This window comes from Pundamilia nyererei, unplaced genomic scaffold, assembly GCF_000239375.1.
Source record: "Pundamilia nyererei isolate P.nyererei 1_Seehausen unplaced genomic scaffold, PunNye1.0 scaffold00318, whole genome shotgun sequence".
Lineage (NCBI taxonomy): Eukaryota > Metazoa > Chordata > Actinopteri > Cichliformes > Cichlidae > Pundamilia > Pundamilia nyererei.
In genome coordinates, this window is record NW_005187719.1 from 72618 (window position 1) to 90733 (window position 18116).

The following is an 18116-nucleotide window of genomic DNA, read 5'->3' on the forward strand; positions in this document are numbered from 1 at the left end:
ACGAGCAAAAAAGAAAAGAACGACACACACACACACACACACACACACACACACACACACACACACACAGGGTGATATGAGTCTCTACAAGAGCAAAAGGTGAAGCAACAAAAGGATTATAAGAAGATGACAAACAAATGTTACCAAAGACCTTCTGCAGAAGAAGAAAGTGGGAACTCTGAACTAGGCAGCTGTCTTGGACAACTACTATTTTCTGTGGCCATCGCCCTGTACAACTCCTCCATCTAATACGCTGTAAACACTGCAATAGTTCCACACTGTTGCACACGCTCTACAGTAAAAAGTTCACAGGTTAGAATTAAATGTCAATCATATATATTTCACCTCTGTGATACTCTTCATGCTTATAGTTGAGCGATTTGTGCCAGCTCTTAAATTGGTAAACTCTGTAACATATTGTATTATTTAAATAGTTTAGTCTGTTACTGTTACTGTCTTTGGGCAACTGTAATCCACACAATTTCCTGAGGGATTAATAAAGTATTCTGATCTGACTGAACTGAATTCAAGAGGATATCTTTACTAGTTTCCACTACATACTGCATGCTGTCAGTGGGGCCCACTGCTTGTCTTGTTGATTTTGATAGCGTCAGTAATCATAATGTTGCAAAATAAATGAAATAACTTAAAGAGCTTTCTTGTGTGTCTCCACAGGGCCCTAACTCTATCTTGGTGGTTCTTGTGATGCTGTTGAATGTAGGTCTAGCAATCATTTTTGTCCATTTCCTCACCTGACCAAATCTGGGCTCGGGTAAGAATTTGCAGCTGTATGAGTATTTCACAACTGAAACTGGTTTGCTGTTGTGTTTATCGTGCACTCAGGAAAGATCGGTCATTTAGAATACAACCTCAATACAAACTGTATATAAAAACCGAAGTGCAGTGAACTGCAAAGCTATAATTTATTCACAACAGAAAACAGAAAGAGTAGCAAATGTTTACAATAAGACAATGTACCCCTTTAAGAAAATATTACTTTATAAAGAAGTTAAGACAGTGGCAATAAAAGACTGGAAACTGTAAGTGGTACTAAAAAGAGGAACATTTTACTAATACATACTAATTATTATCATTTTACAAGTAATCAAAAATGAGTTATCTTTAAAATCCTTCTATTGCTTTATACAGGTCCCAATGCTTTTCCCTGCTTTGTCCCCTCTCCACTACAGTGTCAGACCTCTCAGGTCATCAGGTGCACATCTTTAAACTGTTCCCAGAATTAGATCCGAGTGTGGTGGGGGGGCTTTGAGTTACTGTGGTCCTTGTTTTTGGAACACGAGTCCCTCTTTAGTCCAGACATGTTTTCCACGAACGATCTAAAGAAGGACCATCTTGCTTTGTTACCTGTGCTCAGTTCAAAAGTCTGCATATCTGATGCTATGGGATGCATTAGTGCTCATGGAATTGGCAACGCCATCATCAATGCTAAAAGTGTTTAATATGTGGTTCCAGCTATATGACGTCTGACGTTCTTGCACATTTTTAATTTGTTGGTGTAAACATGATATTTTCTGTTGTGAATAAAATATGGCTTTATAATATTTGCAAATTATTGCATTGCATTTTACACATTTTTGGATTAAAGGCTCATCAGTCCTAGTCAAACATGGCTGCTGATTACATTCAAAACTGTATTCACTCCACTGACATGACTGTTAACAGATTTTTGTTCTATCCCTGCATTGCACCTTCACAATGGTACGGTTCTACAGTTCTGCTGTGGTAATTCTTCTGTTTTCAGTTAGCCTGGAACGTTTGTGCTCCAATTAGCAAAACTGACCCCTGGGCCTGGTTTGAATATATGTTTGACACTGACGGATGCACAGGACACGATGGAGTATCCATGGAGACTCCATCCTTGCCTCATCCTCTGGTGAAAGGACTACGAGGAAGAGAGAAATTAATAATTCAGTAATATTTTCTAATCATTGTATTTTTTCAGGTTTCAGTGTATTGCACATCAAGTGTTACTGTGATGCTGTGGAAAGCCAAGTGAATAACTGGAACTGAGTGCCTAAGTAGACTGAGGGAAAGTGAAGCTTAGTTGGTTGTTTAAAGGGCAACACTGGTCCTTTTTTTAAAAATTGTTACTACTACTATTGTCCTACAAAAGGATGATAAACAGCTACTAACAGTGATGTAGCCCTTTTCTCCCGTTTTTACAGAACATAAAACAGAACACTGTCCCACTGGGTGGCGTTCCTTTAAAACAATGAGTTCTAGAGTTGGTCTAACAGTTACAGATGACCAAAGCTGTTGTCATGTTCAGACACAGTCCTGTTTACGCTGCTTTGCTTGCTTCTTGGCCCACAATCATGACCTATAAACTTTAGGCCAAGAAGGTCTCGATCAGTCGTCCAGGTAAGTAAATCCATCTGGATGTAGCGTAATTATGTGATTCCGCTACATCCAGATGAACAGAATCAACCTTTTGGGGTTTAAGCTAAGGAGAAATTTAAGATGTGAGGTAAAACGTCCTGACAGTCCTATATTTCTGACACACAAGAGCAAACTATATTAGTATCAGCTAGAGTATTCAGAATTGTGAGGGCAGCTTTGGATATTATTAATTTCATGAACTGTTTGTAAACAAACTGTAGTTTTCAAATGGTTCATAAAGAAAGGAGACTTTACCAGGTGTTGCTTTGTCATGTGCTTTTAATAAACTAATAGGTGTTGGTAGAAATAATTAATTGTTCACATGAAAGTTGTGAGAATCATTCTGTAAAGCACACATGGGATCCCTCTGATTTATACACAGGTTTCTTTTCTTTTGTGGCTTAAATTGGAAACCTTAATTCAAGTACACATTATAGCATTCAGTTGAAGGAATTCTTCTGTCTCACCAGCCGGACAGACATAAAAACTACAAGCATCACAAAGCTTTGCTGGTAGCAGGTCGATGCTCCAGGAAGCAAAATAAGTACATTTGAGTCTATTGTATGATGGATTTACCTTAACCATCAAGTTCTGCTGCTATTTTAAGAGCACTCCACTTTCTGTCTGCTTATGAAACTGATGTGAACAGTATATTATTCAGTGCGTCACAATGATGACAACACTTTAACTTGAACTTTGTTTGGGGACGGGGATGAACATGAATGGAGTACGATGGGGCAGCAAAGGCTGTGTTGGTCCCATGGATGTGCACACAACAGCATGCAAGAGCTTGTTTGCAGTGAATGAATCTCCTGTGATAATGCTCAGTTTATTAGAAGATTTGCTTCTTCCACAAATTTGAGATCACAGAAAAGTGGTCTCAGTGGAACTCTGAGCCATCTAAAATAGCAGTTGTACTGGAAGTGGTCCAGAGATACCCAGGAAGGCACATATGTATAAACCAGTGCTGTGTCTACACATAAGACAGTTTAGCAAAGAACCAGTTTTAAAATGTATCTTTGCTACCAGCAGCATGTTGGAGGGAAAAAAACATGATTTGCTTCTAATGTTTTAGTTGAATTTATGAAAAAATTTGGTAAAATGCCAAATATAAAACAGTTTCACATTTATAAAACTAAAAATTCGATTCAGAATGAAACATTTTAAATTGTTGGTTCAAAGTATCATCAATCTGTAGGAGGGGGTAAGATAAAGGCCCCAGGGTGGGTGTTGACAGCCATCTGTAAAACACCGTGGATGCTCTGCCACAGTTTGGGGCTGAAGTCACTGATGTCATTGATCTCGTCAGTATTAATGGAATTATGAGCAAAGAGAAGTACTGTGACATCATCCAGCCTCCCCACAGTCTGGACCTCAACATTATAAAACTGTGAATCCCACTGACAGAGACTGGAACAAAAGGTGCTTCAGAGAGTTCAGTCTGTATTGAGTAAAAGTCACTTTAAGCTTGTTAGAATTTTTTTCTGTTTTTAACCTAATATACTGTATTTACATATATATGTGTGTGTGTTTTTAAGGTAAATGTAATTTTTTTAAAAGGAGTGACTTTACACTCTTTATGGTCCTTGGAGAGTGAGTGTGTTTGTTGATCTGTTCACATCCATTGCATATAAAACTTGATAACTTGTTCTCTGCAGCAGTGACCGGACTCCTGAATGACTTTACTCTAACAGCTACTTTTGTGACCTTGCAGTGGATCCATCCAGACTAGTCAGAGGGGCCTTTTTAAAAAACGACAGCAGACAGAACAGCAGACACAGACAAAACGGAGGCCTGAAAATAGCCGGGTGGAGGAGAGGATAAAAACACATGGAGGAATGAGGGGGGTGGCAAGGGAGAAAGATGAAACCATCACCACCCCTGGACTGTGTGAAAGTCTTTGGTGCCCAAGTCCAGCCTGATTGGACTGTTGATGACGTGTGACTTCAGAGTGCAGTGAAAGCTGAAGCTGGGAGTAGCTAGTTGGAAACCAGGCCTTTACCCTCAGCGAGATGAGCCAATGGGAGCAGAGTGGATTTGAGTGTCGGGCCTAGCATCTAGACTGCCCATAAAAACCTGGAGTATGTGCCTGTTTAGCAGTCAGTCCGACTGCTGAGTAAATTTTCACGTTTTGAAATGCTGCAATAAAAAGTTTGTGCCTTATCCAGCTGAGATGTAAAGAATTTGTTTTGTATATGATCAGTGAACAATAGCACGGACATTCAGTCGTTATGTTGCTCTTCTGTTCAGTTAGTTAGCCGTCATTTACTTTGCACCAAGCATACATTGTCTAGAAGATAACTTTGCACTGATGCCCACTCTGCATCGCATGGAGTGATTTTTACTTCAGTTCAGCAAGAACAACTCACCTTTTCTCTCACATGTAAGTTCTCATAAGACTGTTGTGATCTAGCTTGTGCACCGATTTGATCACATATGTGTGTGCTTCAGCAGCTTGTGTGTGAGAGGATGGGCAGGTGTTGGGCTGGATAAGTTCAGAGATGCACTTTGAGTTGATGGAAGCCAACAGCTGCCTTACCGTTTTACAGAGTGACATGGTAGTGGGTAAGAATGGCTGGACAGGAATGTGAAGCACCAAGCTGCTTCCCTGTGCCAGCTCCTAGGAGAGCAGCTCTATTTCTATTGGTCTGTTTAGTGATCTGTTCACATCCATTTTTATCTGATTCTGTCTCAGTGCCTGCTTTTTTACTTTATTAAAACTTAACCATAGACGATATTTTCATTCACAGTCCACATTATTTCATTTAAAACTGGTTTACTGTACTTATAGTTTTGATCATTATGATGGCTGAATACCAGTCTGTATATGTTGAATGTTAATATTTTAGTTGACAAATGAATCTGTCTTCCAGTGGGCTGAAATTGCACTCGAACCTCCACCGAAGCAGCTCACTCTTTGGACGATATTTACTTTTAAAGGAATATTATTTTATTTAGTATGTATCCATTTGTTTTCTTTGTTCTTTTTAAACCTTAGTTTATAGTGCAGTAAAAAGAAGTGTAAAGTGCAGGCTTTTGTTTGCCTTGTTAAAATCTATGTTAATATAAATGACAGAACTTTGAGTATAATTATTTTGTATTTATGTGGATATGAAACATGCACCATTCGTTTTATTGTATAATGAGTGTAAATGTGTGGTTCACTTGATGCTATTACTCTGTTGACCTTGAAGGAGAGGTCACAGGTCAAATATGACATAATATTACCTTAATAATATTACCTTATATTCGAAATATGGTAGTTTTTGACAATGCACTCTTTCACATTGTGCTTTCTAAGTTCTGAGGTTTTTTGTCAATTTTCAACCAATAAATCATTAAGTTGACCTTGAAGACCTGGATGGATGTAGCCCAAACTTTAACATGACCCCACTCTAGACCCTACAACGTTTTATCAAAATGTGCTCAACACTTTTTTAGCTATTGTATTTTCAGACAGAACGGTACACACATACATACACATGCAAACATGACAAACAAACATAACCATCTTGGAAAATTTAAAGTCTTATTAAAATTCTGGATTTTCCCCCAGAATCCTGGACTGGCTGGTGGAGCGACGGAATAAGACTTTGAAGCCCATGATTCATAGGTTTATTCACGGGGATGAAAGCAATCAGGATCACGGGTTAGAACCTTTGTTGCTTGCAGTGCGGGAGGTGCCCCAGGCCTCCATGGGATTTTCTTTCTTTGAGCTGCTGTTCGGCAAGAAGCTTGATTAAGGAAAACTGGGAGGAAGGTCCAAGCCCAGCTAAGAAGGACATTCAGTATGTTCTGGACCTGAGAGCAAAGACACGCACTGGGAAAGTTATCACGAGAAAATTGTCTCCAGGCTCAGGAACTTCAGGAGTACCTGTACGGCAGAGCGGCTAGAGGGAGACAAAGTGCTTGCATTACTCCCTTCTTTCATCTCAAAGTTGCTCAGCAGGTTGCAAGGAGCCTTCATGGTCACACAGTAAATGGGTAACAGGTGTTAACTATGCAGTGGTGCGGTCAGACAGGAGAGGAGCCACACAGGTATATCACCTTAACACTCTCAGGCTCAAATTAAACTTTTTGTTGCTAATGCACAACCAAGTCCTGCAGTGGTACTTCTGAGTAAAAAAAACTCATAAAATATGTATGTGAGGTAATCAGGTTGTTAGTTTTTAACTGTTGCAAATCGGCAACGCCTGCCTCGAGAGGGTTAACCTTCTCAAAACATGGAGAGAGGCCAAACCCACTTCTCTGATGAGGGAGAGAGATGAGTTTGGCCAGAGGTGCCCAGTTCCTCCTTCCCTCCATTATGATCACACTCAGGCTGAGCGAGTGAATGTTGCTGCGTTGCAACAGCATTTTGCAGATGTTCTCCCCATGCCCAGCCGTACCTCTCTGATAGAGCTCCAGTTTGAAATGTGTCCTGGTGTGACAGTGCACTCACAGCCCTACAGGTTACCTGAAGGACAAATTGTTCAGAAAGAATTGGCTGAGGCGCTAACGATGTGGGAGTATTTCACTAGCAGGGTCCACTCCCTTGGTAACGATGAGCAATGAGGGATGAGGGAGTGTGATTAGTGCTGCGGTTTGGGGAAGGCCTTGAAGGGGACATTGCGACATTCAATATATTTGAATGACACGGTTAGCGCCCAGTTAGCTCCTAGCATTTCTCAACAGCTCTGCCTCCTTTTCGACTACCGGGACATTTAAACAATGGATAATCCGTATACAAACAAATTCATGCTTTTCTCCTCAACAAAGAGCATTCCCCGATTGAACAACAGCGCCGTAAAATAAGAAGTATGGCGCCTAATTACAGAGTTAATAATACAGACTTTGTAATATGTCACGTGTAGGTTCATCAGCCAGATGAAGTGTTTACTGACAATTGACAGTGATAGCGCACATCATCATCACTATTCCAATCAATCCTCTCCACACAGACAAGCATAAACACACTCGATTATCACTAAATCAGATTTAACACACGTTTTGTAATGACGCTAATTCAGTTTACAATAGGGTTCATTTGCTCGATCAGCAGGTGGCAGTATCCTCGTACACTGGGGAGTACACTGCCATTAAACGAACACAGGAAGAAGAAAACCCTGCACATGCGCGGTACAGATCGGGTAGACCCGATTTGTATAGTCCGACTTTGTACATGTAAGTAAGGATCGGGAGTCCTGATCCATAACTATCTTTTTATTTTTCCTTTTTGTCTACATTATATTGAAATGTTTCATTATTGGAAACATTTTAAGAGATACTTGTTATTCTTAACATCTTAACAGATACTCTGACCCGTAACTATCGTAAAACGGTCCAATGGGCTGAGCGACGGGGAATTCGTGGTGATGAGCTGAAGGGTGAGTAGGAATCGAGCTCTTAGGATTTGCGAGGCGTCTGATGACGACGAGTGTTCGCATGAAAATGAGAACAGTGGGTATTGGAGAAGGGGGGCTTTTATAGCCTGAGGCCAGAGGGGGCGTGAAGGAGGAGTGGTCCCGCTCCTGAAATTCAGATGATATCTCCACTAGAAGAGTCTTACAGCGCTTTGTGTAGCCCCATAGTTCGTGTGGGAAACAAAGATGGGTCTATGTGGTTCTGTGCTGACTATCGTAAGGTGAATGAGGTGTCACTTATCCCAGGGCCTGGGGCGACAAGCATCTGGACCGGTTAGGCACTGCTCATTGAACCAAGGGATAGTGGCAGATTCTTTTTGTCCAGAGTTTAAGGAAAAATACATCGTTCTCCACTCAGTACGGTTTGTACCAATTTGTCACACTTCTGTTCGGCTTGTCTGGAGCCCCAGTCAATTTCTAGCTTCTCATGGACCAAGTGCTGCGTCCGCATGCTGCATGTGCTGCCACCTATCTGTTTGGCTCGGTAGGCTCGGCCAGATGGCTCCCCGGCCTCAGGGCGGCGGAGGTATGTGGTATGAGTGATCTGCGGCTGTGCTGCAGAAGAATGGAGAGGCAGTGGGCTGGGACTGCTTTGGGGAGAGCTGTGCCAGGAACAAGTCGGCTGCAAAGCTGCTCAAAGTGATCTTTGGAGGGGGGGATGCAAATAAAACATTACTAGTACTGCAACAGCGTGTAGTACATTTTATTCCTGTTTCTGTACATTTTTCACTTTGAATATACAGTACTGTGTGAAACTTTTCTAGTCTAAAATAGGTGCGGTGTTATTGAGCTGTGCAATATACATGAAAATACAGTCCATAAGGCAAAAGTAGAGTTTGCACCATTATAACAAGGTTTAAAGTCAGTATTTGGTAGGACCAACACAGCTTGAACTATCTTCAAGAAGCTGTTTGGTAATATTTTTAAAAGTAGCCATCAGAAATAGTTCTTCGGGTTTGTCGAAGGATATTTAAAACTCTTTGGATGTTGGCTGACTTTTTTCTGTTCTCTGTCCAGGTGACCACACACTGCTTCAATAAATAACGCTGTGGAGAGACCCAGCCATACACTCTGAATCATTGCTGAGCTAAAATTGAGCCACTGAGTAATTCCACCTGAAATGAACATAGGCCTTCTGCTCTAACAGTCTCCGATTTGCACAAAATATATAAAGATTGACATGAAATTTAATCTTCATATATCAAATACCTGATCTTTTTTGTCAAAGGTCAAACAAAGGTCCATCCTGCAATTTTCAGTCCTTTTGGTTTCTGCACATTGAAATTTGAGGCAATATTTGAACATATCTCAAAAACTCTTTACTGCTGTTTCTTACCATCAGAATTAATCAGGAGCTGTAATTTGTGTTAATTAATTTACTTTAGGCGGTTAATTAAAATATGGAGAAAAAAATCTTGCTGACCTATAAACAACTTAACTTTGCAAAAGATTAATGATAATGTCTGAATGGTATATAGTTATATTTCCCATAAATCCAGAATAAAATATGTCCAATATTTTTTTTAACACAAAATTCTTATTTAACAAAATGAAGAAAATATTTTCAATGAACTTTGAATTGTTGAGCACATATGACAAAAATAGTAACATCATCGGAAAGGCTTATGTGAATGACACAAAGTTTGGCTCTGTGTGTCAGATACTGTTTGTCTGATGTAGATTTTAGATAAAATTATAATTTGATTCTAGTCAATACTCTGTCGCCTTTGGAAACGTTTGGTAGATTCAGACCTTGGAAATTCCAGCGTCTTGCTCCTTGGAAGAAAAATATGTAAAAAAAAAACAGGGATGACTCAAGACTTTTGCACGATGCTGTAATTCTGAAACTATTTGCTCTTCCAGTTTTGTACAGAGTGCTGAATCCTTCCACATCTTTACATTTGGAAGTTGCATTGAATCCTTTTTGGAAATCAGGTTGTAGACGACCGGATTCTGATTCAAAACTTAACCTGATGAAATCGTCTGTTCTACTATTTCCTTCATGCTTCTCGCTACAGACTATAAAATGATCCCGTTAACTTTCTTAGATGTCAGCTCCCGTCTCAGGAGTACCATGCAGTGTTGGAGCATCTGACAGGCTGATTAATGTATAGTATGTCATCTTCTCAATATAGCAACAGGCCCACACATAACAGGCCCTCCTGCTTTTTTAGTGCTGTGCTATTTTAAGCCTGAACACTTGCTTATTAGGAATAAAGTCTGTGTCTTTCCATGGTCGAGGTTTATGGCAGGCAGTGCGTTATGAAACATAATATTTTACTCAGGTCTGATTTTTTCTTTTCTTTTTTAGAGTCCAAGAAAAACTGTTGATATAGAAAGAAGTTGTATGAGTAGCAAAGAGATGGAGACAGCCCAGGACTGACAGTTTGATAATATGCTGTTTGTGACGACAGACTGGGAGAGTTTCTTTATGGAAAATAAATGTCTGTAATGTGTAAATGATATTTTGTCTGAGTTAGATTTCAGCCTTTGTGACAAATAAAAGTATGTGATTGGATTAAGCATTAATATCTCTCCTGTGAAGTCTATTTTAGTATTGATTTTACACCAACATGACAGTCTGCTCTTTTCTAGGGTTTGTACTTGACTCTATGCTGTGTGTGTTTTTGAGGCATTTTAAGAGTCTTTATTTTAAGGGTTTTTTAGATGTAAAATGTCCACGTAGTCAGGCCACTGGCTGCCCAGTGGGTGGCAAGTGACACATCAGTGTAGTGATTTATGTGCAAGTATACCATCAACACTGACACAAATACAAGACAGCAGCCTTTGAATAGCTGTCCACTGTAGTGACCACTATGGCTTGACTTCTAAAGGTAATTATCATCTTGACTGTTACAAGTGATACGTTTGTCATGTTGTCACGTGTTATTGTGCAATAAATGTTTATTTTCTGTTGTTTTTTTCCCCTCAGTTGTTTCTAAGGAGATGCATTTAAAACTGGATTTCATGTTACATGATGTGTTTGTGTAATCTGGTCCAGTGTCTTTGTTTTCAGTCTGTGCCAAGGAAATTATTGTTACTGTAATCACTTTGGTAAAATGGAATATAGATAATTAGATCACATGCATACCAAACTTTGATGCCGTGGCATTCAACAGTCAGGGCCGTTAGGGAATGGCAGGGAGCATAACGCTGTATTTTCCTTCTACTCTGTCCTATGAGAAATCTTCCAACTCATAAGTGGGCGTGGCTTTTCTATTACCAAAATGGTCATGCTGCTGGAAAGTGCAACACAACATCAAAGATTATTTTTATTGCAACTGTGAAAGAAAATAGTGTCATTGTCACTGCTAAAAATAAACTTGTAAACTAATCTTTAGGTTCTTGTTCTGTTTTTATTTTATTTTTAGTGCTGCACAAAGTTGAGTGATAGATATTACACAGACGTGTTCTTAGGTATGTCATTCATTTGATTCCATTCATCATTCCGCATGTAGACAGTCCCATTTTGTTACATTTGTGTAAGATCATTTTAATTCGTTGTAGAATCTAAGTGGTGCTTTTTGTCCGCTCTAATAGAAAGCTTTTTTTATTTTTATTTCTTTTGCCGATGCCCGTGATGCCGCCCCCCACCACGATGCCGCCCGGGCAACCGCCCGTGTCGCAATTTAAGATTACTTTTACTAAAGGACAAGCTTCAAATCTACTTTAAATATTTCTATGTTACCTGTTATGTTGCTTCTATTCTGGCATATTTTGGATGAAAATATTGTACTTTGTATATCATTCTAGTTATGTTAAAAACCTCTGTTTCGTCTATGGAAACATTATATATATAAAGCTATCCAGCACCATAGACATAATGATCTGCAATGATTCAATAATATAATGTAGATTCTGAAAAATGCCATTCTACGTAATGAGTACACTTACTTTAGGCAGTTTAAGTAACTTGTGCACAACGTAGCTTTTCATGATTCTTGGTCTGTGACCCGGTGTTTTGGACTCTCTGTTTCTCTCATTTAATGTTTTTGTGTCATGCTTCTAAGAAGAACTAAAATTAGTTCTTTTTGTCGTTTTTGCAGTCTTGAGTTGTGACACATTTCCGGTTTGGTTTCTTTATGTTTTCTCATGTGTTTGGTGACATCTGGTGGCCAAAAATATGAAGAGCAGCTTGAATCATTATGATTGCCCAGTCTGCAGAGCCAGCTGATAGCTTCTGTTTAGTATGGCGTTATTTTTGAGAGTTGAGTTAAACGCGCACGGGCAGAAATGTTGAGAGCGCGAGCAAGACATTGCGAGCGAGCGCAAATGCAAAAACTGAGCGAGAGGGGCTGCTATTGTGTGTGTGTGGATAATAGCCAACACTGGAATACAGTTTTTGCACGCAGGAATGAATTTTGTTCACTCAAATTTAGCTTTTCGTCGCTCAAAATAAATTTCTCCTCAAAATGCAACACTTGCACTTGCAAATTTTTTACGTGCGCTCAGAATAGTGGCACAACTGTTCTGTGTGATACTGAGCTCCTATTTTGGTGCTTTGAACTTGCATTTTGGGGGGGTGAAAAAATGATGTTATGTCCTGTTGATTAATAAATGTATGCTTGTGCTGTAAGGTCCCTGCCTCCACATGGCTTTGTAATGGACCGGTACATTTACATGTATAGTCTATTTCTTATTTATGTTTTGGACCTGTGGGTAAAATTGCTTATGAACTGGTGAAATAAAAACATAACACATTATGTTATTCTGTTTGAACTCCTCTCTTCCTCACTGGTTCAATCTCTGTCATTGTGTCACACACCGGTCTGCTATTTATCACAACACAAATCCCACCAGTGATTCACTTTCTTATAAACCACAGAATCAGGTCCCTGAGTGACGTAGATCACTGCTTCGATACCGAGCTCAGTTGTTTAGTAAATGACCTGTATTTGTGTAGCCAGAAGGCAACGGGTGAAGTGTCTTGCCCAAGGACACAATGTCCGAGCCGGGGCTCGAACTGGCAACCTTCTGATTACAAGACGAACACCCAACTCTTGAGCCATGATAGTATGAACTGACAGTTCTGTGTGATTGGGCTACCCTGTTGTTGTGCTTTGTTTTTCATTTTTTGTGTTGTTTGTTTGTTTGTTTGGGTCAGTGTATCTATTTGAATAAATAATTGTTTTGTTTAAGCATGTGCCACGGTCTCCTTTTGCCTGTGACATCTTAATGTTTGTAAACATATTCAATAAAAATGACAATATAAATAATAATATACAACACAATCGTATAATAAGTTGGGGGTGTGCTGTGAGGTTGGACTGGTACATTTATATATAATATATAAAAACTTATACATATAGTGTATATTTTATTTATGTTTTGGGGGTAGAATTGCTTGTGAACTACTAAAATAGAAACAGCACATTTATTGTTATTATGGTTATTCTATTTGGTTTTTATTTAGGAATGACAGCGCGTCCTCTCTTGCTGGTTTGGGGGGTTTTTTGCACAAAATCACTGTGAAATTTTTTGCTAATTATTCACTTCCTTATAAATAATTGAATCAGGTGCTGAAGCTGTGATACACTGAATAAAGCTTCGGACGTCACTGATCACGTGACCCTGGCCAGACGGACCAAACCTCGACACAATGCTTCTGTTTTGGTGTTTCTTTGACACGTGTCAGAGCTTCAGCTTCAAACGGTCCATCTTTAGCCATCTGTACCTGCTGCCTCATTAGATAAAGGTTTGTTTCTGTTTATTAGAATCTGTCGTGAAGCATTTTAGGTCCAAATTCCACACATATTATGACAAGCTTAGAGTCCAAGTACATTTCCAGAGATATGAGCGGATGAAGCTTTGTGGCGGTTATGTGAGGTTTCTTCCTGATTGTACAAAAAACGATTCACAGACAATCCTGTCAGTGACATCTAGCGATCAGCTGCAATAAACAGTCAGAGGCAGATGTTGTCCAAGATAATGATTAAGTCTAAGGAGCATGTTAAGTGACAGACTGAGATGACCCAAAATGCACCACTGAACAACACAGGAAATTATTCCTGCCTGTCGCTCTGTCCGTGTACGACTCCTCCATCTAATCCACAGTAAACAGTGCAATAACTGAACCATTTTGCACGAGCTCTACAGTGAAAATAACGTTTTACAGTTTAGAGCATTTTTTTTAATCTCTGTGATATTCTGGACATTTATGATTGAACTATTTGTATATGTTCGATCTATTTCTTTTATTTTGTAACTTTGTTATATGTTGTATTATTTAATTTGGTTATTATGATTCTGTAGAATTATTTCTGCAGATTCTATAGAATTATGATTCTGATATAGCAGAAATGATTCACACAACTCATTGATTGCAGCTCCACTACAAAAGCAGTAAATAGTGTTTTAAACAGCTGTGTTTAAAACACTATTGAAAATGTTACAACATTTTGAAATGTAAATTTACTAACAAAATGTTTAACACTAAAACCACCAAGTGGTCATCAGGAATCAAAACAACTACTGTGGCATGCTGGGTTGACTAGCAACACTTATTGTTTACAGACACATAAAGGCTCTGTAACATAAGCTAAATGTGAAAAACAAATGCATAATAAACTGCAGTTAAAAAAAGATTAGACGACTGTAGACCTGAATGGGTGATGCAAAAAAGTATTTAAACCATTGTAAATGGCTTGTTGTCCTATAGTCTGCCAAACATGTCTGTCATGAATGGTATCGAGTCATTTTGAGATGTCACGGGAGTGGAACGGACTCAGGCGCAGACCGAGGTAGCACAGTTCAACGACACTTTATTAATCACACTGGTGCACTATATACACGTGAGGGGGGGGACACCAGGGTCCCGGGGATCAATAGGCTGGGGAGACACACTTCTTCGCACTCGCTCTGCTCCTCGTCCAAACAGTCTCCACACAAGCAGCTCACTCTCCCACTCACGGGGTCCAGGGGTCACAAAAGGGCTGATCCAGGTAAACCTGTTTACACAGACGAGGGTAAGTCGAAGGCAAACAGTAGAATTGCAAGGAAGCCAGGCAATACTAACGAGAGTTACTCAATATTCCACCGACGATTAGCTCAGAGCCCCAGCCTTAAGAGCCAGAGAACTGCAATTCGCTCAAGATCAGCTGCAGGTGCGTGGACCAAGGGCAGGAGCCCAATCAGAGCTCCGCCCAGGCAGACAGGTAGGAGAGAGAGAGCGAGAGAAAAACAACAAACACTTGTGGCCACACTGGGCTGGCCGGGGAGGCACAGGGACCATGACAGTGGAAGCTGCAATCAGTTTTGGCAAAGTGCCTTTTTTTTCTATCCTTCATTTAACCAGGTATAAATGTTTACTGAGGTTAAAAATGTTTTTCTCATGAAAGATCTGGCCAAAAGGAAAGCATACATTGCAGAAACAAAGATAACATTTCATTAGGGAGTTTTGAGGGTCCTGCGCAGTATCTTAGCTGTTCCTAGGACTGCGCTCTTCTGGACAGAGATCTTGGGTATTGTTCCTGGGATCTGCTGGAGTCACTGCCCTGAGCGCTCCGATTACCACACTGTTACCTTCACCCTCCACATCTTCTCAAGTTTTTCTTTTAACTCTTGGTAACTCGTGTTCCTTCTTCCTGATGTTGCTGTCATTTGGTATCGTTACATCGATCACTACAGCCGTCTTTCTTTGCTTGCCCAACACCACATTTGTTTAGCCACCACCATTTTGCCCGTCTGTATCTGGAAGTCCCACAAGATCTTAGCTCGGTCATTCTCCACCACCCTTGGGGGCGTCTCCCATTTTAACCTGGCAGTATTCGGCACAGATGTTCCTGTACACTATGTCGGCCACTTGGTTATGGCGCTCCATGTATGCCTTGCCTGCTAGCATCTTGCACCCTGCTGTTATGTGCTGGATTGTCTCAGGGGCATCTTTACACAGCCTGCAGGTGCAGGTTGATCACAATAGTGATGTTAACTGTCATCACTTCTGGTTTGTCTGAGCAGTTGGCCTAGCGAAGAGCCGCAACAACAAAGAGTGAAGTGTGTGAAATTGCCGTTGTGCTACATCCACAATTTAATGGACGTCATTGTTTTTCTTGTGACATTACCAATAAGTTTGATGTGTCACATGGCCCTCTTCCTATTGAAAAAACAAAAGTTGTATCCAAAATGACCGACTTCTAAGTGGCCACCATGGTCACCGCCCATCTTGAGGAGTATGTATGTATTATTCTAGGGTCTACCATACCAACCCGTTCTCACTCCCAAAGCGTAACATTTTACGCTAGGTGACAAATCGTCACCATATTACGTTTTCGGCTACCCACCACGTTCCTAAATGACGACCTCGGAAAAAGAGGAAATATGAGAACCGTCTGGACTGAACCTACACATGTTCGCTCTTTTTCTTCAAATCGCTTAGAAACACGCTATTTAACATCATTAAAGTCCTGGTTAAGGTCAGGAATAAGGTTATGGTTAGGGCTGGAATACAGGGCTGGAACGTCTATTACCGCGGGAGCGTCATTGCACTGGATTCCAGCCATAACCCACCGCGTACCATAAGAACGCCGAAGGTCTCCTTTCGCGTTCCTCAGGAACGCCGCGGGACGTGACAAAACGTCGACATGTTACGCCTCGGGAGTGAGAACGCTCTGACCTTACAATATAAAGCGCCTTGAGGCGACTGTTGTTGTGATTTGGCGCTGTGTAAATAAAAATGAATTGAAATTTAATTGAATATATGGACTGTTGTTTTGACCATTTCTGCACAATGAATAAAAACAAGCAAAAACATATCAAACACATAAAGCTCAGACTTCTAAAAGATCTCGTCCAACTCCAAGTAGTTTGGATAACTCACCTACATTCCTGCTGATCCAAGTCCTTGAGAGGTGAGTGACATTTTATTGTCCATTGAACAAAAACTGAATTCAACAATAGACTTTCATTGATCGAGCTATTATACAAAGAACTTCAAGCTCTGCGTGAAAGCTTCGAATTGTATCGACTTACAAATGTGCAGCATGAGGGACAATCTGATTTTCTCCAGCATCAAAGAACAAATAAACAAAGATCCTGAACAGCTGATCAAGGACTTATAACATTGAAACTTTTCAGCAATATGTACAAAGACTCAGAAGTCAGAAGAAATCATCAAACAATGGCCCTCTACCCATAATCACAAAATTTGAAAGATTTAAGCATAAACAAATGGTACAGCAACAAGGGAAAGAACTGAGAGGAACAAATTACCGACTAAATGAACATTTTCCACAGGAAATATATGAAAGGAGCAAGAAACTTATCCCAGTCAGAAAGATGAAGATGACAGAAGGAAAGAAAGCCGTGATAATAGCAGACAAACTGTACATAGACAGTAGATTGTACTGGGACAAAGATGTCACACCCTGGCTGTCTTTACCAAAAGAACTGTCACTGTTATTTTTGCCTTTATTTGTTTGTTTCCTCACTTGTCATTGCCGCCTGTCACATGCTTTTCTTTCATTTTCTTTGACATTGTTTACTTTACTATGTAAATGTCACAATCTGTGGAAGCAGACTGTGTGGAGTGAGGAGGTGGACCCAAGTCCAGACACGCAAAACGAAACTTGATTTTAACAAAGGGTGAGCCGTTTATTGGAGGCTGATAAAACAGTACAAAAACAAAGGCGACACGAAACAATAACCTATACTGGAAGAAGTCTAAACATGAAAAACCCTGAAACATAAACATAGAAACCTGAAACATGAAGACTTCATAAACCTGGAAACGTGGCGTGACATTACAGGTAAGCAGGCAAAACAGATGAACGGACAAAGAATGACAGGAGCTCAGAGATTAAATACCCACAGGAGGTGATCAGGGAAGTGGAAACACGTGGGGAATCAGCTGATTCAAATAAACATGATGGGAAGTGAAACTAAACACACTGAACATGGAACAAATGACCTCTTCAAAATTAAAATAGGAAACATTACAGGACGCAGACATGACCACACAAACCTGATGACACAGAAAATGCAGACATGAAACACATGACGGACTAAGACACGCAGACTTAATATGACAAACTGAGGAGGAACACACACACTGTAAATACACACACAGGAAAAAGGGGATTGGAGATGAGACAGACGAGGTAACCTAGGGAAAATAGGAGCTGAACTTAAACATGAATGATAAAAACACTCAAAACGCTGGGTCACATGACCCAGGATCATGACAGTAAAACAATCCTCCTCTTCATCAAGTTTGCGGACGACACAACGGTGGTGGGTCTCATTAGCAACAGGGATGAGACCGACTACAGAAGTGAGGTGAGACGCCTGGCCACGTGGTGTGCTGACAACAATCTCTCT

At 40.2% G+C, this 18116-nt stretch overlaps 1 protein-coding gene across 1 annotated transcript in view; it reads left to right on the forward strand.

Moving 5' to 3' along the window:
* LOC102192280 (junctophilin-1-like) overlaps positions 1-4572 on the forward strand; it is an 8816-nt gene extending 4244 nt beyond the window's left edge. The window contains exons 4-5 of the mRNA XM_005751607.1: positions 676-772; positions 4115-4572. Coding sequence (XP_005751664.1) covers positions 676-756 — 81 coding nt within the window. The 3' untranslated portion in view covers positions 757-772; positions 4115-4572. The remainder of the gene's footprint in view (positions 1-675; positions 773-4114) is intronic.
* Positions 4573-18116: the final 13544 nt, after the last annotated feature.